Source organism: Megalobrama amblycephala, linkage group LG10 (assembly GCF_018812025.1).
Source record: "Megalobrama amblycephala isolate DHTTF-2021 linkage group LG10, ASM1881202v1, whole genome shotgun sequence".
NCBI lineage: Eukaryota > Metazoa > Chordata > Actinopteri > Cypriniformes > Xenocyprididae > Megalobrama > Megalobrama amblycephala.
Genome location: NC_063053.1, coordinates 19,777,624 through 19,797,522, shown reverse-complemented (window position 1 = coordinate 19,797,522; position 19,899 = coordinate 19,777,624). Strand labels below are relative to the sequence as shown.

Here is a 19,899-nt window from a genome sequence, read left to right as displayed (position 1 = left end):
CTGTAAGGAATTAATAGTTATCACACTTGTTTCATTCATATAGCCTACCAACAAGCACCCTCAAAGGCTACACACCATGCTCAGTTCATTCTCTTCCGCGCTAAACCCCGCCCACACCAATATAAGTAACATTTGATTGGCTCTCCTGTACATCATCTCCAAGATACACCCAATGAAATCTAACGGGAAGTTACAATCCTGAGTTTAGTGATTTATAATACTGTATCTCTGGCAGGTTCGATTAACTATGAACGATTAAATATAATAGTCCTTCTTATTCTGGCTAATATATTTTGAAAAGCAAAATTCAAAAGGATAAATATAAAATATGCAGAGGCATTCATTACAGGAAGGTCACGGTTTTTTTCCATCTCGTGTTGCAGTTTCACAGTGTGGCGCATCGTTGCGAGACGTTGATTGGAGGAGCATTGAGATGGGGAGGTCGGAAACGTCATTCATTCGGGACTGGGATGAGAGGAGGGTCTTTTTGACAGTACTCTTAACAGAGAAGATCAGAGCTCAGCCATCGTGCTGTCTTCAGCTGCTAACTTCAGAATTGTCTCTGTGAAAACCTCAAATGGCTGCTTACAAGCTGGTTCTCATTCGCCATGGCGAGAGCTGCTGGAACCAGGAGAATCGCTTCTGCGGCTGGTTCGACGCGGACCTAAGCGAGACAGGGGCTCAGGAGGCAAAGAAAGGCGGTCAGGCTTTAAAAGGTTTGTATAGTTTTACATTTTCCAGAGTTGTGAATGAGCGTTGTAAATCTGCCGTCCAAAGGATATCAGCATTCTAGATTTTTTTTTTTTTTTTTTTAAAGAATATGTACATTATGTCTAAATGGAGAATAAATGCTTTGTGTTAATGATGACTTTTGCGTTTTAAATAACTAAACTCAAACCGGAAAATTCAAATGACTTTCAGAAGAATGTGCATCCCCGGCACTGCCCCGCCTTCGACGTGACGTGTGTACGCTCTGAACCAATGACATGGCAGTTTGCCTGTTACTGACAGGTTGTGGGGCGGGGCCTACGTGATGTGAACGTGCAGCAAAGAACGTGATTTTACACACGTGCTGAATTTCCCAATTAAAAGTGACTTTTTAACACAATTAGTTATGATTTTTTTTTATATAATATAAATACATTTTAAATAACATTTAAAAATATACTATTTTAAATATAGATAATATTAATATTTATATATAAATATATATGTAATATAATTTTAAGAATTTTTAATAAATTATGATTATATTGATTTGTATTATTCTAAATCTATAAAACTAAATTGTATTATATGTATTAAATAATAATAATTTAATAAGAAGAAAAATAAATGATTATGATATTAATTTATATCTTAATATTCCATCTGCCATATTAAATCTATAATGTGTATCATTGTGTCTTTGCAGATGCGGGGTTTGAGTTTGACATTTGTTATACCTCGGTGCTGAAGAGAGCCATCCGGACGTTATGGATCGTTTTGGACAGTATTGATCAGATGTGGCTGCCTGTGCATAGGACCTGGCGCCTGAATGAACGTCATTATGGTGGTCTCACTGGGTTAAACAAGGCTGAGACTGCGGCCAAGCATGGTGAAGCCCAGGTCAAGATTTGGAGGCGCTCTTACGACATCCCCCCACCAACTATGGATGCAGATCATGACTTTTACAGTGTCATCAGCAAGGTGAGGTCCTCAACCTCATTCATTCATTATGGTACTTTATCTGTTTAATGTCATCATAATTAGTTAGTCCTCCTCATCAGATTCCATAGATTTTTTTAATTGTATAAAAAGCAGAGTGTATACATGCACATGGTTCTGTCCCCAATGACAGCATGCCTATCAACATTATTATCTGCATTCTTGCATCTATTACAACATAAATCATCTTAACATACAATATTCCATCTTACCTTATGAGTGTAAAAACTTGGGGTTTTCACTGTTACATGTTGCAATTTGTTGCAACATGTTGGTATTACATGTTGAAACCGACGTGCTAGTAGTTAATAAATGCAAAGGCTCAGAAACCAAAGGTCAAACGTATTTGAATAGGAAACTGCTTGCTATGTCCTAAAACAAATAAACAAGTCAAGAAATTATATTAGATTAAATGAGCAGCAGTACCATTTGTTTTGTTTAATGAACATTTTATTAATGCACAAATTTTTTCTTGTTGGATGTCCTATCTTTTTTAGGACAGACGTTATGCTGATTTGACCGAGGACCAGCTGCCTTCTTGCGAGAGTCTGAAGGACACTATTGCACGGGCGCTACCTTTCTGGAACGAGGAGATTGTGCCTCAAATCAAGGAAGGAAAAAGAGTGTTGATTGCTGCTCATGGAAACAGTTTGAGAGGCATTGTGAAACACTTAGAAGGTAATTGCAGGATCTTTTCAATCCCTTGTTCAGGGTTCTCACCATCATTGAAATTCTCAAAATATCAGGAAAATTGTGATTTAAAGGTCTGGAAGAGTCATGACTAAATGACAAAAACACAACAAAATTACTAAAACTTTAACTGAAATTAAAACAAAAAATATCACAATATATAATAGAAACTCAACACTGGCCATTGGCAGGGAAAACATCTTATCAAATAAGTTATACATTTAAAATGTAAACCTACTACTTGAGGACATTTGACTGCTGTTTTTACAAATATTTTGTCACATGCGTCACCAGAAATGATTGACATTTAAGTTTTTTCTAGTCTCATAGTGCCTTTCCTCTCACTCACAGGTATGTCTGAGGAGGCCATTATGGAGCTGAATCTGCCCACAGGCATCCCTATTCTTTACGAGCTGGACAAGAACCTGAAGCCCATCAAGCCTATGCAGTTCCTCGGAGACGAGGAAACCGTTCGAAAAGCCATGGAGGCTGTGGCAGCCCAGGGCAAAGCCAAGAAATAGAGTATTTACTTTAAACATTTTAAATTGTACATCAGCACTGAATTACTTTAAACAAGATTCCCATATTTAACATCCACGAGACAGAGCTCTATCAGATAAGTGTCTACGAGTTAAAATAAATATAGGACCTATATGTAACCAGAATGTAATTCTAGAATTTTGAAATGGTTGTATTTATTAGTTATAAACAGTTTACAAGGACCACTCATTTTTGTTTGGATTTGTCTTTATGTAATTCATTCCACAATTTACTTTGTCTCCACTTTATTTTGAAGAATATGTTTGGTCATGTGTTCTCAATGCAGCAAGTACATTTCTTTTCACATTAAACCAATGTTGAGACTGAAAATCTAATGACTGTTTCGTCTGTTGGCCTGCTTGATAAATTGAAGAGATGTACGCTGGTACATGTAAACTTATGTCAGTCCTTATTTATTTGATGATGGTTTTGCAGTGTTATAGGAGCCAATATATTATGTGTACTTTATATTGCAGACTGAACATTTAAGTAACAAATCAAGTGTTTCACCAAACTTAATCCAGTTTCAGTGCGTTTTACCATTAGTTATGTATGCCAAGCACAATTTAGGCTCCCACAACCAAGAATCTGGCCTGAAAGGGATGGGCGTCAATTATCTTAAAGGAACACTCCACTTTTTTTGAAAATAGGCTCATTTTCCAACTCCCCTAGAGTTAAGCAGTTGAGTTTTACCGTTTTCGAATCCATTCGGCCAATCTTCGGGTCTGGCGGTACCACTTTTAGCATAGCTTAGCATAGTTCATTGAATCTGATTAGACCGTTAGCATCTTGCTCAAAAATGACCAAAGAGTTTTGATATTTTTCCTATTTAAAACTTGACTCTTCTGTAGTTACATCGTGTACTAAGACTGACGGAAAATGTTAAGTTGTGATTTTCTAGGCCGATATGGCTAGGAACTATATTCTCATTCTGGCGTAATACTCAAAACTTTGCTGTCGTACCATGGGTGCAGCAGGCGCAATGATATTATGCAGCGTTTCTTACAAATGTCAGATGTCCATATCGGCAAACAACTTTTCATTTTCCGTCGGTCTTAGTACATGATGTAACTACAGAAGAGTCAAGTTTTAAATAGGAAAAATATCTAAACTCTTTGGTCATTTTTGAGCGAGATGCTAACGGTCTAATCAGATTCAATTAACTATGCTAAGCTATGCTAAAAGTGGTACCGCCAGACCCGGAGATCAGCTGAATGGATTCAAAAACGGTAAAACTCAACTGTTCAACTCTATAGAGGAGTTGGAAAATTAGCCTATTTTCAACAAAAGTGGAGTGTTCCATTATGTTAACTTGCACCATAATGTGGTGTGCACATTAACACTTATCAATACAATTTGAATGTCACTTTTTGAATGTCAATGACACAACATGTCTCTTCAGGCCTTGTTCCACATCCTTCAAATGTTTGACTTGAAAGACATTATTCTGCTCCACAAACTTCTCAAACAGATGAAGGCCACCTCCTACTCCAAAATAGTGAGACTTGGTTGCCAAATAAACAAGCCCATCCTCAGCAAGCAGGCCACAAAACACACTATGAAGAGAAGAGTAGTAGTCTGTGTTGTATATGGTTTCTGATGTAAAGATAATGTCATATTTTGGTAATGAGGTTTTATTTTGCATAAGTGTGAGAAAAGAGTTCCAGTCGCCGGAGAAGAAACCACTACGCTCTAGTAGTTTCTGTGATGAATTCAGGGCTTTCCTCTTAGACGGTGGGCTGCCATTTCTCTCATCGGTCTCATCATCTTCTTCACAATTGAGAAACACATTTGGCACCGTTAACTGCTCTATCACTGTGCTGTTATAATCCTGGAAGTCAACTTTGGAGGCTCCTCTCTTCAATGCAAGTATGCCAAGTAGACCTGCTCCACAGCCCAAGTCTAACACCCTTTTTCCAGCAAAGGTCACTCCTTCATCGTCAATGTACTCAAGGAGATCATACGTGCATTCCCATATCTTAAGTCCACCCTCATACACTCCAGTGATGAGGTCAGAGTTTTGGGTCAGTGTTTTGGCCAGTATCTCCTCACTGTCCTCTCGTTCAGGAGCGGTCTTCTCAAACACTGATTCATTGAGAAAGAGCAGGGGAGGCAGGGCACCTATGGTGATGGTTTCAGGCACCCAGTTCTCAATGTGGGAGAGAGGATCCAACAAAGGTTCGTGCTCAATAGCATTCTTCATCTTCGTTGGGACGGTTACACTGGATTCCTATAAAAAGATACATTGTGCATATGATCTTGACAGATGCAATCACATGGGATGTAGCATGAGTAACTAAAACCACATATTCTCGATTTCACATAAATAACTGTTAAAACAGAGTATAATTTGGGGCATTGTACTTCTCAAGCATAATTAAAGATCTTAAACAATCTTCAAGTCAGCTATCTTGTAGCACTATTAGCAAATATAGCCGGATTTAACAAGCTATTGATAAATTCCCTTACCGAGCATTTAAGATGCACATCTTTTGAGTTGTCGTCTTTCTTTTCTTTATCATTTGTTTCTTCTTCTGTCTGTAAAGGAATATCAAAGTTGAAACTGAATGCCATGGTTTGTACTATTTCTACCCCCGTAGTGTCTGAGCACGTGTCTCGTTGTCTGAACGAATTGTTCTTTTGAGTCGGATCTTTTCAATGAATTGGTTGAACCGGTGCAGAAACCGGTCCGAGTTATTTACAAAAACACGTTTTCAGCCAACAGATGCAAACCAATTTTTAGTAATGTAAATGCAAATTATAACTGTTTTTATGGGCTGAATAATAATTACTGCATCAAACGGGGAAACATTACGCTAGATACATTCGTAGTAGAAAAACACGTAATAAATAGCAAAGTGTGCCTACATATGCATTTATTGGGACGTTTTACAGCACTAAACCGGGATTTTAGGGCCCATGATGACGTAATTGAGTTCGTGCTTAAAAGAATCACTGAATTATTTTTTGAGCCGTTTCTTTGAAACAAAACGTTCAAAAGAACCGATTCGCGAAAATGACTTGGACATAAATCAAACTACAATTCCCACAGTTCTGTGCAGCAGCTGGCCGAGGATCACATAAAATTGAACAGAACTACTATTTATTAATGAAATACCACACTATATAATGTAATTTAGATTTTTTTAATAATATAAAAATTATTATAAAAAACTTCCCATTCCGCTTTCCGCACCTGAAACTCCATTTCCCAGAATTCCCACCGTGACAGCTCACATCCCTGCGCGCGTCAGACAGACAGACAGCAGATGAAATCAAAGGGGGTAGAAACTACCTCTTCTATTTATTTGTCCCGAAAAAAAAATCTTTCGGCGGTATCATGAGTTGAGTCCATCGCAGTTTCAGGAAGAAGATCTTGGCCAGGTAAGAGAGCCGACTGCATACATTTCTTCCACGCTGTGATCTGTGATGTTTAGCTCTTGCTGTTTGATTCAGTCAGGTCGAGGTACTAAACAACATCACTATTAACCTTTGTCTTATCGCTGATGCGCAGTATATATTGGATGTCTATTTTTACCCATAGTTTTGACACTGTAATCTGATCAATGTACCAATTTACCAATATGTACGCATATTTTTTGTCTTTAATGATCATTTTAAAGGCACAGACTCTCAATCTGTCCCTGAGATTATAGTTTGTTTATGACATGGGGGATGGTGTATGATGCTGGCCATTTGTACAATAAGTGTCTATTGGCCACTATAACTATTACATCTTTTATGCTTATGTCTATATTTCTCTAAATTTCAATGTTACGTCATATGGGTGGTGTTCCCTCCACATTAATTGTTGTGGACGGAATGTAGACTGTCCAGATCCATATCTCACGTGTGAATTTTACAATGTCTGAGCATTAAGTGATGTGCTAACGTTAACGTTTTTTGAATTCTAACTTGGGGCACACCTATCTGATTCATAAATTCATTTTTTAGAAGTTAGCATCCCTTAGATTATGTGTTCTGCCTTATAACAAAGCTTCTTTTCATCATCCCAGCTCCTGTATGCATTTTAATCTCAAATTCATATCCAGTGACTCTTTATGAGACGGCTTCTAGAAAAATGAATGGTCTGATTACAATTACAAATCCAAGGAAAGATGCATTAGTCAGTAGCCTGTCCATGTTTTTTGTAAACCTAAGTAAACTTAAAATGGGCTGGACTTTTTAGATGCATTGTTATCAGTGCAATCATCTAAAGTATGCTGCCTTCTAAACACTTGACAAAAGAGTTAATCCATCGTTTGTATTGTATTATGTCAGATAATCCATGGGTATCACCATAAACCATGCTTGCATTATTGGTTTGGATCAGACCACACCAACTGCTTAGGTGGATACTTTGTTAATCTAATTGGCTTACAAGTTCAGCATGGGGGTAAGCGTCACTGAGGAAATTGCAGGACATTGTGCCGATATTCAGGAAGTTTGAACAAGTTAAGGAAAGATAACATCTCGTCTTTCCAGGGGCTGAACATGCGTCCCTGCTCTACAGTCATGCACCTGCTGCTGAGATGTATGCGCGGGTGTGGCAGGCACAGTCGCAGTCGTATGCCCAGAAGACTGAGGCGGCCTCTGAGCTACATCAAACTGATCTTCAATTCCCTTTATTTTAACTCACTCACTAACTCAGAAGTAGTGATGGACTCCATCCTTGAACCAGTGTTTTGGATGGTGGAGGTTGTCACACGCTGGTTTGGAATGGTAAATCTGTCATTTCTCATAACAGTTTTCTTAAGATGTCTTTGCATATCTCTTACACCCTTTGCTTTTTCTTTTCTCTTTAGGTTTTTGTATTTTTAGTAGTTGCTCTTACCAGTTCTGTGATTTTCATCGCTTATTTCTGCCTTCTACCGTTGGTCCTCCAAACGTACTCTCCTGGCTGGATAATGTGGCACGTTTGTTACGGACATTGGATAATAGTCATGATAGCCTTCCATTACTACAAGGCCACAAGCACTCCCCCTGGATACCCTCCAAAGGTTCAGCACCCTTAGACACGCCACAATACAGTAGAGCTGATGTGTGTGTGTTCAGTGTCAGTCATTACCTAACCGCTCCTTTCTTTCTTCATGTTGTTTTTCAGATGAAAAATGACATCCCGTTTGTGTCGGTTTGTAAAAAGTGTATCATTCCTAAACCAGCTCGAAGTCATCACTGTGGCATCTGTAAAACGTAAGAGAAACAAAAGGCTTATAAAATCTAATTGGTGGCTCAATGTCAGCTGCATTTTATTCTGTTATTGTGAAAAAGTAACATACAAACATCCCTCTATCTTTCTTTCCAGCTGTATTCTAAAAATGGATCATCATTGCCGTATCCTTTTTAAATCACCATATTGTTGACATTTTGGAAAAATGTTTTACACAGTTCAACATTCTGTTAAAAGCCAAAATTAACAATTTGCCATCATTTATTCACCCTCGTTGTGTGAACTACTTTTATCATACTTTTGCCATCATTTATTATAATTGTATGGAAAAGAATGACCAGAGCTGTTTTCAAAATAGTGTAACATTTCCAGAAGTAAAAATCCCTTTAATTTTCTCCATAGGGCAAACGATTTTTAACAAAAACTTTATAACTTTAAAGACAGACCTGCTGTGAGCTACGAGGTTGTTAAGCAATGGCATATGCTTTTGTTGAAGCCATTATTCGCATTATTTCAACTTATTTAAAAAAAATAATCGGTAAACAATGCAATTTCTGGTGAAAATACCCAAACCCAGGATACCCAAGTTCTTTCCCTTATTAAAGCCGTTAAGTACACAATCTTGTCTTTTAGTCCTATATTCAAATACTTTTGTGCTTAACTGAAAGTTTGTAATATTATCATATTATAATATTCTAGCTTTTTAATGAAGACTTTTTAAGAATCCCTATGGGAAAAATACTTGCGGAACCAAGGCTGCTCAAAAAAGTGAGGCTAATGTTGCTCTCCATTTCCAGTTTTGCATTCCACAGAAGAAAGATATAAAGATTTAGAATGTGCGTAAGTGACAACGACAATCAGAAAAAGATGGAATTTAAATTAAATTCATTAAATGTCAGTTATTCATTTAACAGCCCATATACCTTAGGTTTTACACTTCTGTGAAGTTGGTTCCTTAATTCTATATTTTCAGCTTGGCTTAACAACTGTGTTGGTCATTATAATCATCGTTACTTCTTCTCCTTTTGTCTCTATTTGACAATGGGCTGCATGTACTGTAGCATCAGCGGTCGCAATCTCTTTATCGATGCATACAATGCCATAGATGTAAGGCTTTGTTTTTTAATACATTTGTTGTTTCATGTTAGTGCTTCTCTGTTTTGTGTAACTCATAATTTTGTATCAAAAAAGTTTGAATCTTTCACTCACTCAAAGCTTGGAAGACTCCTCAGTAGGCATTTTTTCCATCCTCTTATTCTTATGAATAAGGAGTTTTGTGTCCATTCTTAGATGGTGTTTAACTCTTCTCTTTCTGAATGGTTGTGCCTCTCCTTTTCTCTTTCTGTTCTCAAAGTCTGGGGTAGTGGGCCTGTCTTAACTGCCAGCTGTCTCTCTGCCATTCTATAGCAATTCAGGCACATGGAAGCAGAGAAACAGGGTGTTCCGGTGACGGGGATTGGGTTGCTCATCGGCATTGTACCATCAGAAGGCGTGGCTGGGAAGGTACTTCAGGTGTCGTTGTTCCTGCTGTCGGCTTCACTTTAGAATTGGAATTTGTGTTTTTCTGTATCTCGTCTCATTATTTAACACTCTTAAAACAAACAACATGCTATGAAACACCAATAAATTATTTCTGACCTTCCTTATCCCAATTCTAACAGCAAACATTTAAATGGGTATTACTTACTGACTTTGCTTTTGTCACAATTGGATGAGGACGGATTTACTTTAGACTCTTTAAGCTCTGGTTGGTAAGATCTGGTGTTCTAGAATTTCCATTTGGATCAATGAATCAGGAAAGTGTGCAGTTGTCTGTTTTATGGTTATAAGCAGATATAGTGAATTTCTTTGCATCATATGACAAAATATAAAGCTGAGTGGAATATGTAAATGAATGACACTTTTGTAATACATATACACACATGATGCCATTCACAAGTTTGGGGTTGGTAAGATTTTTTATATATATATATATAATATTGAAAAGAAAGTAATACTTTAATTCAGCAATAATGCATTAAATTGATCAAAACTAACAAATAAATGCTGTTATTTTTAATGTATTCATCAAGGAACTGTTTTCAACATTGATAATAATAAGAAATGTTTCTTGAGCAACACTGAAGATTGCAGTAATGGCTGCTGAAAATTCAGCTTTGCATCACAGGAATAAATTACATCTTAAAATATATTAAAATAGAAGACATTTAATTTAAATGGTAAAAATATTTCACATTATTACTGTTTTTATTGTATTTTTAATTGAATAATTGAGCGTAAGAATCTTCCTTAAAAAAAAAAAAAAACAATAAAAAAAATTTCCGAACTCCGAAATTTTCCAACTCCGAATCTTTGAACATTAGTGTATACATGCATAAATAATATAGTTGCATTCATATAAATATCTATTTATATAATATTTAAAAAAGTTAAATTATTTGTATCTATAGTATTTTTTTAATTCATTTTTATTAATATATTAATGTATTATTTTGAATAAATACAATATTTTTCCTCTTTTGATGCTTCATGGGATACAGGAGGTTTCACAACCTCCATACACCTACAAGGACAGGATGATTCACAAGAGTATTATCTACATGTGGGTCCTCACAAGGTACGTCATTTCAAAAGGCTATTCTTTCGCAGCGTCCCCAGTCCTGGTTTTATTATTTCTATAGTCTCACATCTTTTGTTACGTTTGTTGGTTTTTCCATCAGCACAGTGTCAGTTGCCCTCGGAGCTCTAACACTGTGGCATGCTATACTCATCACCCGTGGAGAAACCAGCATTGAACGCCATATAAACAACAAAGAGGCCAAACGTTTGGCGAAACGTGGAAAGGTGAGGGCATTCAGGCCGTGCAGAATCAAAGTCTCCATTCTATATGTTTAAACAGGGCAGGATGATTGGGATTTAATTTCATTCTTTTATTTTAGATCTCTTATAATTGCATCAAATACTTTTTTTCCCTATGATTTAAACTTTTCCTTCTTTTTAAAGGTCTATCGGAATCCCTTCAGTTATGGTACACTAAACAACTGGAAGGTGTTCTTTGGTGTAGAAAAGAGAAGGTGAAATTACACGTTTTACTTGGTCTTTGTAGTAGTCTGCAGTCTTTAAGCTGTGGTTTAATGTAAATTATTATAATTACCTCCACAGTCATTGGCTGACACGTATTCTCCTCCCCTCTGGACACACCCCATATGGTGACGGACTGACATGGGACATTTACCCTCTTAAAAAAGACATGATGCCAGTCTGAGACATTAAAGACTTGACTGTCTTAGTTGACGAAGACCAACACACTCATCAGGGTGAGTCTCACCCGCTGTGCCAAAGCAGAACCAGAGCCCTGGGAACACGGGAGTCTGCAGAGCCCAGATTTAGACATGATCTCATTGGATGACATTTGCTCTTTCTGGCCAAATGAAAGGGCTGTCCTCCAAAAATACCATGCATTTGGATGTTTTCTATCAATATTTTGTAATGAAATCATGGCAGTTGTCTGTGATATCTATTGGAAGATAGGTTTGTAGCCATGAGGGGCTTAAAAGGATACTTCACCCAAGAATGAAAATTTTGTCATTACTAAGCCTTGTGTTGTTCCAAACCTGAACGGGTTTCATTCTTCTGTTGAACATAAAAGAAGATATTTTAAAGAACAGTTGACAGCACCCATTGACTTCCATAGGTTTTTTTTTGTTTGTTTTTTGATGGGGGGGTGAACTATCCTTTTAATGTCTAATTGTGTAAAAATGATTTTTAACACATTATTTATTACACTTACAGTATCATTATTTAAATCTTAAACTTGCTTAACATTTTATTAAATGTAAAATAAATGTTTTTTACAGTATTTGTTGATTTTTTTTCTTACAATTTTATATATATATATATATATATATATATATATATATATATATATATATATATATATATATATATATATATATATATATTATTTTCTTTTTTTATTATTATTATTATTGTTTTTTTTTTTACATTTTTAAACGCATCACTGTGAATTACAAATGACTGCCTTTAGATGGCAGTGTACTATCATTTTACCATTTCAGAATCTTTTTATACCATTAGTAAAACCAGTAAACTATTAATTTATAAATGGAGACATCTGCTTTTTTTTAAAGATTTTATTTCATGAAATATGGCTAAATATAGTTTACTATGATGGTAAATCAACATTTATTTGCACTTAATACCTCATAAGTTTTATACAGTGCAGTTTCTGACTATTTCTATCAAACAGCTTGAGTAGTTAAGACCAAGTACACATAATAAGCACTGTATGTGTTTAATATGGTTTTGAATTTATTACAATACTGAACTCAAAAGTTAAAACAAACTTTTTAAACAAAGTGAAGTCAGAGGCAGATAAAAACAAAATGTTGGAAAGGAGAATTTGGTGAACATTAGAGAGACAAGCAGTTTCACAGAAAATAAACAACAAAAAATAAATACATTAATTAAAAGGAACCGAGAATAAAGAAATAGTGGCTTGCAACTCCAGAATAAGGAAGAAAATGGCAGCGGCTGCAAAAATTCAGTGACCCTGGCTGCTGTTTCTCCGCAGAACTTCAGAAGAGTCAGCCGCGCTCACGATAATGTGCACGAGCGCCCTCTAGTCAGATTTACTACGTCACTAATATCATCCTTTAGCTCTACAATGAATTATTCTTCTTCATGAGCCAACAGGAATGTGGACTTCATCGGGGAGGATATGTGCGTTTAACTCAGAGGATAAGTAAATATCAAGTTTAGATTATCAGTAACTATCCATTGATTGCATTAGTGTGATTCATTTGTCTTCCTGGTGGAAGGTTTACTGATCAGACCAGATTAAGTCTTTTAGACAAATGTCGACTCAGCGGAATACAACGGGCTTGTGTCTCTCCTCGGACAATAATGCATCTGACAACAGAACAAAACAGTAAACTAGACACAAACTTTAATCTGCAACAACAAAATATCATTTGCTGACGTCACCAACAGGCACTTTTTACATTTTGGATCCTGTAGAAATGCATTTAGTCGGGCATCCAGGCATTCGAGGCTTGCTCCTAATGTGAGTTTGAGTAATGGGAAGTTGCTTTGGAGTGATACATCAAAGGTCTCGCCTGTCCTCCAGGAACGCATCCAGATACAGCTCCAAACGAGGAGGTAAGGCTTGATCTGCCGAGGAATTCTGTTTGCAAATAGTGTAAATGCATCTGATGTTCCTTCAATGAGAAACCTATTTTGTCCTACTGCATCAACACTGCCTTTGCAAGCTTATTCTGATATTTTTGAGAATGTATCTTCTAAAAAGGCACTATATGGGAACCTTAGATAGTTTCAATCTTTTAGATGCCACTGTCATTCTTGTGCGAGACCCCCATCCTAAAATCTAAAAGAATTTATAGTCTAGTTTCTTGTATAAAGACCAAATTATACAGTGAAAAATAAGTTCATTTAAAATATTATCTGAAAAATATTTAGTTTCTGTTAAATGACATTATTATAGTACTGTATTGTTGAATTATTTATTTACATATTTTAAATTTTATACACTGTTTAGCTCTAAACTTTTCCACAGAACCCCCAGCACTTCCTTGCAGTCCCCTGGGGTTTCCCCAGGCCCCATTTTGAAAACTAAATCATCTTAAAAACTTCTAGGCACCATTTCAAAAAGGGCAGTTAACTTTCTTTCTTTTCCGTGGGCAGGACTTACACTATAGAACCCATTAGTTCCTGTTGTAAAGACTTTCACTGGTTCTTCAAGTAACCCCAACACAAGGAAAAGATTCAGAGGCATGTGAAACATGTATTGAAGTTTTATTAAGTTTTCCTTGACTTCATTTTGATGCATGGTGCATAGAAGATTGACATATTGGACATACAGAGTTCTGAATGAATTGTGGATTTCTTCTCTGCTTAAATTATAAAATGAATGTTCTTCCTTTACTTGGAAATCCATTAAGATTGGGACATCTTAGATAAGACTTATTTGTGGAGTTGCTTGGTTGCACCTGCTCTGGACAATCCTGGGATTTACAGTTTATTTTTGACTCTCTGTCCGGGTCTGAAATAGAGCAGACTGGATTAAGTTTGTTGTGAAAAGTCACTCATACATCTAAACCCAAGCCAGAAATTGTAAAAGCAAGGACTATTTCTTGGTCCTAGAAGCTATCTTGGTGGCCAGCTCTGATTTATATTTGTACAGTGTTATTTTTAGTTTTAGTTTCAGAAAACAGGTGATGGGCGTGTACTGTGTACAAGAAACTGGATTTACTAGCTGAGTTTGACACTGTGAGTGACATCTTATAGCACCGTGTATGTGGAGTTGATTGTCCCTCAAACACCTGCATGAACTCATAGGAGCGACTTTCCAGTAAATTTTCACTGATTAAAGGAATCAGACCATGGGAGTTGCAAACTCGAGAGACTATCAACCAACGGTAACAGTTGTGCTCAAAAGTAAGTAGCTTACTTGTAGCTGTTTGTAAGATCAAATGTGATAAGATTGTTTAGAGATACTTGAAGTATTGGAACTGTTGAAGGTTGTTGATTTACTGTGTACATTAGCATACTTATTATGTAGTCCAAGACCCTTAATCTGATGAAAATTTTGGTAGTTTTTTGGTCATGCTAGCAAATTTTATTTAGTTTGAAACAGTTTCATATTTAGTCACCTGTTCTCTGACTGGAGTCGTCCTGCCATTTGAACGGAAGCCAAATTAAATGAACAATTTAATCTCCTGTATTTAGTAATTGAAAAGGATTTGTAATTTCGCAAGAGGCCAGATGGCCTGGCCATGTTTAGTTTGCTGACTTACAGAGTCAGTTTGATTTGTATGAGTGTGGCATCCCAGCGTGTTAATACAGTACATGCTGGATTATTACTGTACATCATGGACTTGTACTGTATAAGCCAAGTTAGCCAACATACATGATTTTTATGGTCTTTTTATCGTAAAAATGCATAATGACATGGTAAAGTTTAGTACTTGTGTCTAAATGGTTTGATTTTTATTTATTTTGGTGTCCATTGTTAAAATGAAAATGATGAATGTTGCAGTGTGTTTGTTTTGTGGCGTTCTACTTTTGTAAACTCTCGTCTGGCTAGGAGTGATGCATGATGGGAAAGAGGCCACTAAATCCTGTTTTGCATCACCCGATTAAGGCTTTAATCTCAGCCACTATAAATAATTTGTTTTTCTCCAATGTATCCATTGCTTTGACTCCAGAGCAGGCTTTTATCACGGTTGGAGGAAGATTCAAAGTTTCTTTTGAAATCTGTACTGTGATTCTGTCACGTTTTGTTTGTATACAAATGATTCAGCCACATTTCTGAGCCAATAGCTTTTTTCCCAAAGGGATTTCCCTTTGGCCCACATGAGCTCTTTGCCTTTAGGTGACACTGAGCTTGGCTGGCTTGACTTTAGCCTGTGGTTTAGATGAAGATATTGATTGTTATTGTTTATTATTACATTTGATCTGTTATAAAGGGTTCATAGTTCATTTAAAGGACAAGTAGTTATTAAACTGTTGTTTGTTGTGCAACTTTAATGAGCGATTGACGAACAAGAGTTCTGAGCTTAGATGAAATTGATTTATCTTTGCTACACGTCAAAAAAAAAAAGCTTCTAGAATGGGAAATCTGTTCAGGCCCACTGAATCTCATTTGGGCAAAAGCTGTGATGTTACATGTGTTACATGTGTTTGTTGTCCTAGTTCTTTAACAAGAGGTCAGGACCCCTTTTGCAAAACAGGATTTTTGCAAATGTCATATCGGACTGACTACTTAATGCATCTCTAAATGATCCCGTTATTGTTAAGGTAACATTTCTATCTTGATATCTTTTTCTTCTGTAGGACGCAATGAGCCCCTGAAGAAAGATAGGCCCAAGTGGAAAAGTGACTATCCTATGACAGAGGGCCAGCTGCGCAGTAAAAGAGATGAATTCTGGGACACGGCTCCAGCTTTTGATGGCCGTAAAGAGATCTGGGACGCGCTAAAAGCTGCAGCTGTAGCGATTGAATGTAACGACCATGAACTAGCGCAGGCTATTGTAGATGGAGCCAGCATCACACTGCCTCATGGTAAACATTTAAACATCATTTCTATTCATAGATCACTAGTTTCCACAAAAATATTAAGCACTACAACCATTTTCAAAATTGAAATGTTTTCTGAGCTCCAAACCAGAATATATGATTATGTGACACTGAAGACTGCTGAAAATTCAGCTTTGCCATCACAGGAATAAATTACATTAAAATATATACATATATGAGCAATATCACACGAGTAGAATCACAGCGTGCTGATATACAGCCATATCGCACGGCTACGAGTGTGATATTGCGTTTATACAACAGTTCGACGGCACGAGTGTGTAAATAAATAAGAAGAACAACGGAGTGTCTTTAAAACCCTCTTTAGTGCAGCACTACTTCAAGTTCAAATCTCAAGTTGTCAGTTGGACCAAGCCTCCATTACTAACTCTAAAACGTCACTTTAGAACTAGTAACGAAGGAACGTTGAGTCGCTTCATTGAAACGCATTGAATTTTGTACAGTATTAGAGAGAGAGAGAGCGAGATAATGATGAGGTAATTATTATCAAATTAAACAGCACAATTCGACTTGCTCTGGAACAAATAATAGATTAATAAGACCAAAGATTGCCCGTTCTATGTACTCAAATTGAATTATGTCTCATGTTTAACCACTATAAGAGCCAGCGGTAAACCCCCGAAGCACTGGCCGAGATTAAGCTGTTCTTGGCGGGTACACCAGCACTGAACGCCCGCTGACGCCCTGGAGTTCGCATCTCCGAAAACGTCAAAACAAATTGTAAAATAGGCGCTATTATTAAATACAGGTCACATAATTCAGGTCTAAACAACTACATTCTCGCCTAAAAAACTATTAAAACTACAGTTCGTGGTACAACAAGTAGTATTTCTAAAAATTACGGTTGATTTGATCGGCCGCCATGACGGTCACTTCAAGCGGAGTGATACAAACGGTGAAAAGGTAGGAAGAGTGCTGTTATCGCTGAAATATCGCATGGCTATCAGCCAATCAGATTCGAGAACCAGACAAAACTGTTGTGTGTATATATATATATATATATATATATATATATATATATATAAAATTGTAATATTTCACAATAATACAATTTTTTGATCTAATAATTTCAGCCTTGCTTGAGGATGAGACTTCAAAAACACTTTAAAAATGTAGAAGCCAAACTTTTGAACAGCTGTGTACACATGCTAAATATACACATTTGCTTTAATGACAGAAGCATTTGAGCTGAATTATAGCATTTGATTTGCTCTTTCAGGATCCCTTATGGAGTGCTATGATGAACTGGGCAACCGCTATCAGCTCCCTGCATACTGCTTGGCTCCTCCAGTCAACCTGATCTCTGAGTGCAACGATCATAATGTGTCTGAATCCACTGAGCCACCGGAGAAGAAAGAGAAGGAGTTCCAGCTGAAGGTGCGTCTCTCCACCGGAAAAGACCTTCGTCTCAGTGCCACTATGGCCGATTCCATCCGTCAGCTGAAGAAACAGCTTCAAGTTCAGGAAGATATTGATACCATCAATCAGCGCTGGTTTTTCTCTGGAAAGCTCCTCACGGATAAAACACGTTTACAGGACACCAAGATCCAGAAGGACTTTGTAATACAGGTCATTGTTATTCAGCCCATTGTTCCCAACTAGTAAACAGACAAAACTGTGAACCAGGACTAAATAAACTCAAAACTGCTTTTATGTTTCCACTGTAGCCCACTGATCAGGTCGGATTTCTTTTCCAAATGTGAAGAACAAACATTTCTTATATAAACATCTTAACTGTAGCATACTAAAATGTGTTATACTAAATTACATATATTGCCTTCTTGGTTTTAATATCCGTATGTTGTGTGGATAATCATTTCCATATTCTATATGGTATCTTTTGCCTTGATCCTTGATACAGTCAACTGCTTAGCAGGCATAGACTACTTTCAAGAGGGTGAATTTTTCATAGTGCAAGGATTTTTCAATCTTATTAAGACACTGTTTAAATGGTTATTGCATCATGATGCCATTTTGATTTTCTTTAATCTTAGACTGTTCAGAGACTTATAAATCTGTCTGTTACATCTGTTATCAAAAAAACTTTGGTACTCTGTCCGATTTTATTTGCCAGTCATAATTTGTGTTCATATTCCGAAGCAATATGTATACATTTTACATTTGTTTGTAACCATGCTTTTATCAAGGTTTGTAATTTATTTTAGCACAGTCAGGTTCATTTTATGATTTCTAATGTAAATGAATTTTAAATGATTAAAAATTACAAGGTTTGTTTATTGACATTAAAAACTCTAAATTGTACAATTATTTTATATTGTAATATATTGTTTCATTAAGAAACAGAATTGTAACTAATTGTGTATCTGGAGAAAAAACAATCTCACTGTCAGTATTTCACAAGTTTTTACTAAATTTGACTGATTTTTATACTGTGGCAAAACAAATTGAGTTTTTTTTTAAATTATTTGTTGAATTTTCTATTGAAAAAAATGTTGGCTGGCTTCATTTACAAATTGGCTTTTGTGGCATGATGATTTATTATCAGATTTTTTTTTTCTCTGATATGAATGGAATTAAATAGAAATTTCAAAACACGTCAGTCTGTGTATCAGTGTAAATACCAGTGCACGGTTTATTTTTAATACAATGTATTGATAAACAACTTATAAAGATATATTTCTCACTGACAATTCCTTTTTCTTTCCCTTTAACATCAAATCATCATATGTCTTGCCATGTATGAGTAAATAGAATCCTTTTTTTCATCTTTTGATCTTTTAATTCGATTAATACAAGCCATGTTTAGTTATGTGAAACAGGCCATGATACATATTTCATGGCCATTAAGACCAATGACATGACAACAATAGCTCAATTAACAAAGAAAAAAATAAAGCGAGTGTTTAAAAAAAATACAAGTACAAGTACGGAATAAACTTTGTAACGCACATTGAGAACTACTTTTTATTCAGCTTCTAACCCCCTGATTTCATGCACTTTCATTCATTTTTAAGGCTACGCTGCCTTAAAATTATTTACTGGTTTAAATAGTAATAAAATAGGCATTATTCATTAAAATATTAAAATAAAAAAACAGACTCTCTCTCACACACACATACACACACACAATCCATCCCTTTATATAGGCTACCTAAAATGGTGCTTTTGGAGGGGACTGAAGTGTTTAATCATTATCAACATTCCAAATGACACTTCCCAGATAGCAACTTTGTGCCGGCCCAAATCCGGCCCACATCTGCCACGCGTGGTATGATGATTTGGGCCACGTGTGGTGTGGAATGATGGCACTTAGGCAGACCGCTCCTGTTTGCCACAAGCAGGCCATAGCAATGCCAAATGTCAGCCAAGAGCAAAGAAATAAACCAGAACTGGACCTTAGGGGGATGTTAGAATAACGTTATAATAATATTAGGGGAATGTTAGAATAACGTTAAGGGAACGTTAAAATAACATTAGGGGAACATTAAAATAATGTTAAAATAATGTTAGAATAACGTTAAAATAACATGAGGGGAACATTAAAATAATGTTAAAATAATATTAGAATAACGTTAAAATAACATTTAGGGGAACGTTAAAATAATGTTAGAATAACGTTAGGGAAATGTTAGAATAAGGTTAGAATAACATTAGGGGAACATTAAAATAATGTTAAAATAATGTTAGAATAA

General features: G+C 36.2%; 4 protein-coding genes across 9 annotated transcripts; 3 read left to right on the top strand and 1 right to left on the bottom strand.

The window, feature by feature from the left end:
• Positions 1-442: 442 nt before the first annotated feature.
• pgam1a (phosphoglycerate mutase 1a) lies at positions 443-3,267 on the top strand. Its single transcript, XM_048205272.1, has 4 exons — positions 443-716; positions 1,415-1,689; positions 2,205-2,385; positions 2,749-3,267. The coding sequence occupies exons 1-4, from the start codon at positions 578-580 to the stop codon at positions 2,916-2,918; spliced, it is 765 nt and encodes a 254-aa protein (XP_048061229.1). The 5' UTR covers positions 443-577; the 3' UTR covers positions 2,919-3,267.
• An 865-nt stretch (positions 3,268-4,132) lies between these two features.
• mettl18 (methyltransferase like 18) lies at positions 4,133-5,605 on the bottom strand. The gene is made up of 2 exons (XM_048205271.1): positions 5,407-5,605; positions 4,133-5,167 (listed from the first exon to the last, which is right to left on the bottom strand). Exons 1-2 carry the CDS (start codon positions 5,509-5,511, stop codon positions 4,301-4,303), a joined length of 972 nt encoding a protein of 323 aa, XP_048061228.1. The 5' UTR covers positions 5,512-5,605; the 3' UTR covers positions 4,133-4,300.
• Positions 5,606-6,116: 511 nt separating this feature from the next.
• Positions 6,117-11,966, top strand: zdhhc16a (zinc finger DHHC-type palmitoyltransferase 16a). 5 transcript variants are annotated; one of them, XM_048205266.1, is made up of 12 exons: positions 6,120-6,321; positions 7,219-7,333; positions 7,423-7,659; positions 7,743-7,937; positions 8,042-8,130; positions 8,243-8,271; positions 9,081-9,214; positions 9,515-9,610; positions 10,630-10,724; positions 10,828-10,951; positions 11,111-11,181; positions 11,270-11,966. In XM_048205266.1, the coding sequence occupies exons 2-12, from the start codon at positions 7,328-7,330 to the stop codon at positions 11,370-11,372; spliced, it is 1,179 nt and encodes a 392-aa protein (XP_048061223.1). In that variant the 5' UTR covers positions 6,120-6,321; positions 7,219-7,327; the 3' UTR covers positions 11,373-11,966. The 5 variants fall into 5 exon arrangements, with proteins under 5 accessions (XP_048061227.1, XP_048061223.1, XP_048061224.1 ...); XM_048205267.1 differs by having other exon boundaries at positions 6,129-6,321; positions 9,515-9,619; positions 10,648-10,724; XM_048205269.1 differs by having other exon boundaries at positions 6,133-6,321; positions 10,648-10,724.
• A 782-nt stretch (positions 11,967-12,748) lies between these two features.
• Positions 12,749-18,893, top strand: ubtd1a (ubiquitin domain containing 1a). Of its 2 annotated transcripts, none has more exons than XM_048205264.1 (3): positions 12,749-13,288; positions 15,983-16,210; positions 17,466-18,893. In XM_048205264.1, exons 1-3 carry the CDS (start codon positions 13,207-13,209, stop codon positions 17,846-17,848), a joined length of 693 nt encoding a protein of 230 aa, XP_048061221.1. In that variant the 5' UTR covers positions 12,749-13,206; the 3' UTR covers positions 17,849-18,893. The 2 variants fall into 2 exon arrangements, with proteins under 2 accessions (XP_048061221.1, XP_048061222.1); XM_048205265.1 differs by lacking the exon at positions 12,749-13,288 and adding an exon at positions 14,174-14,584.
• Positions 18,894-19,899: the final 1,006 nt, after the last annotated feature.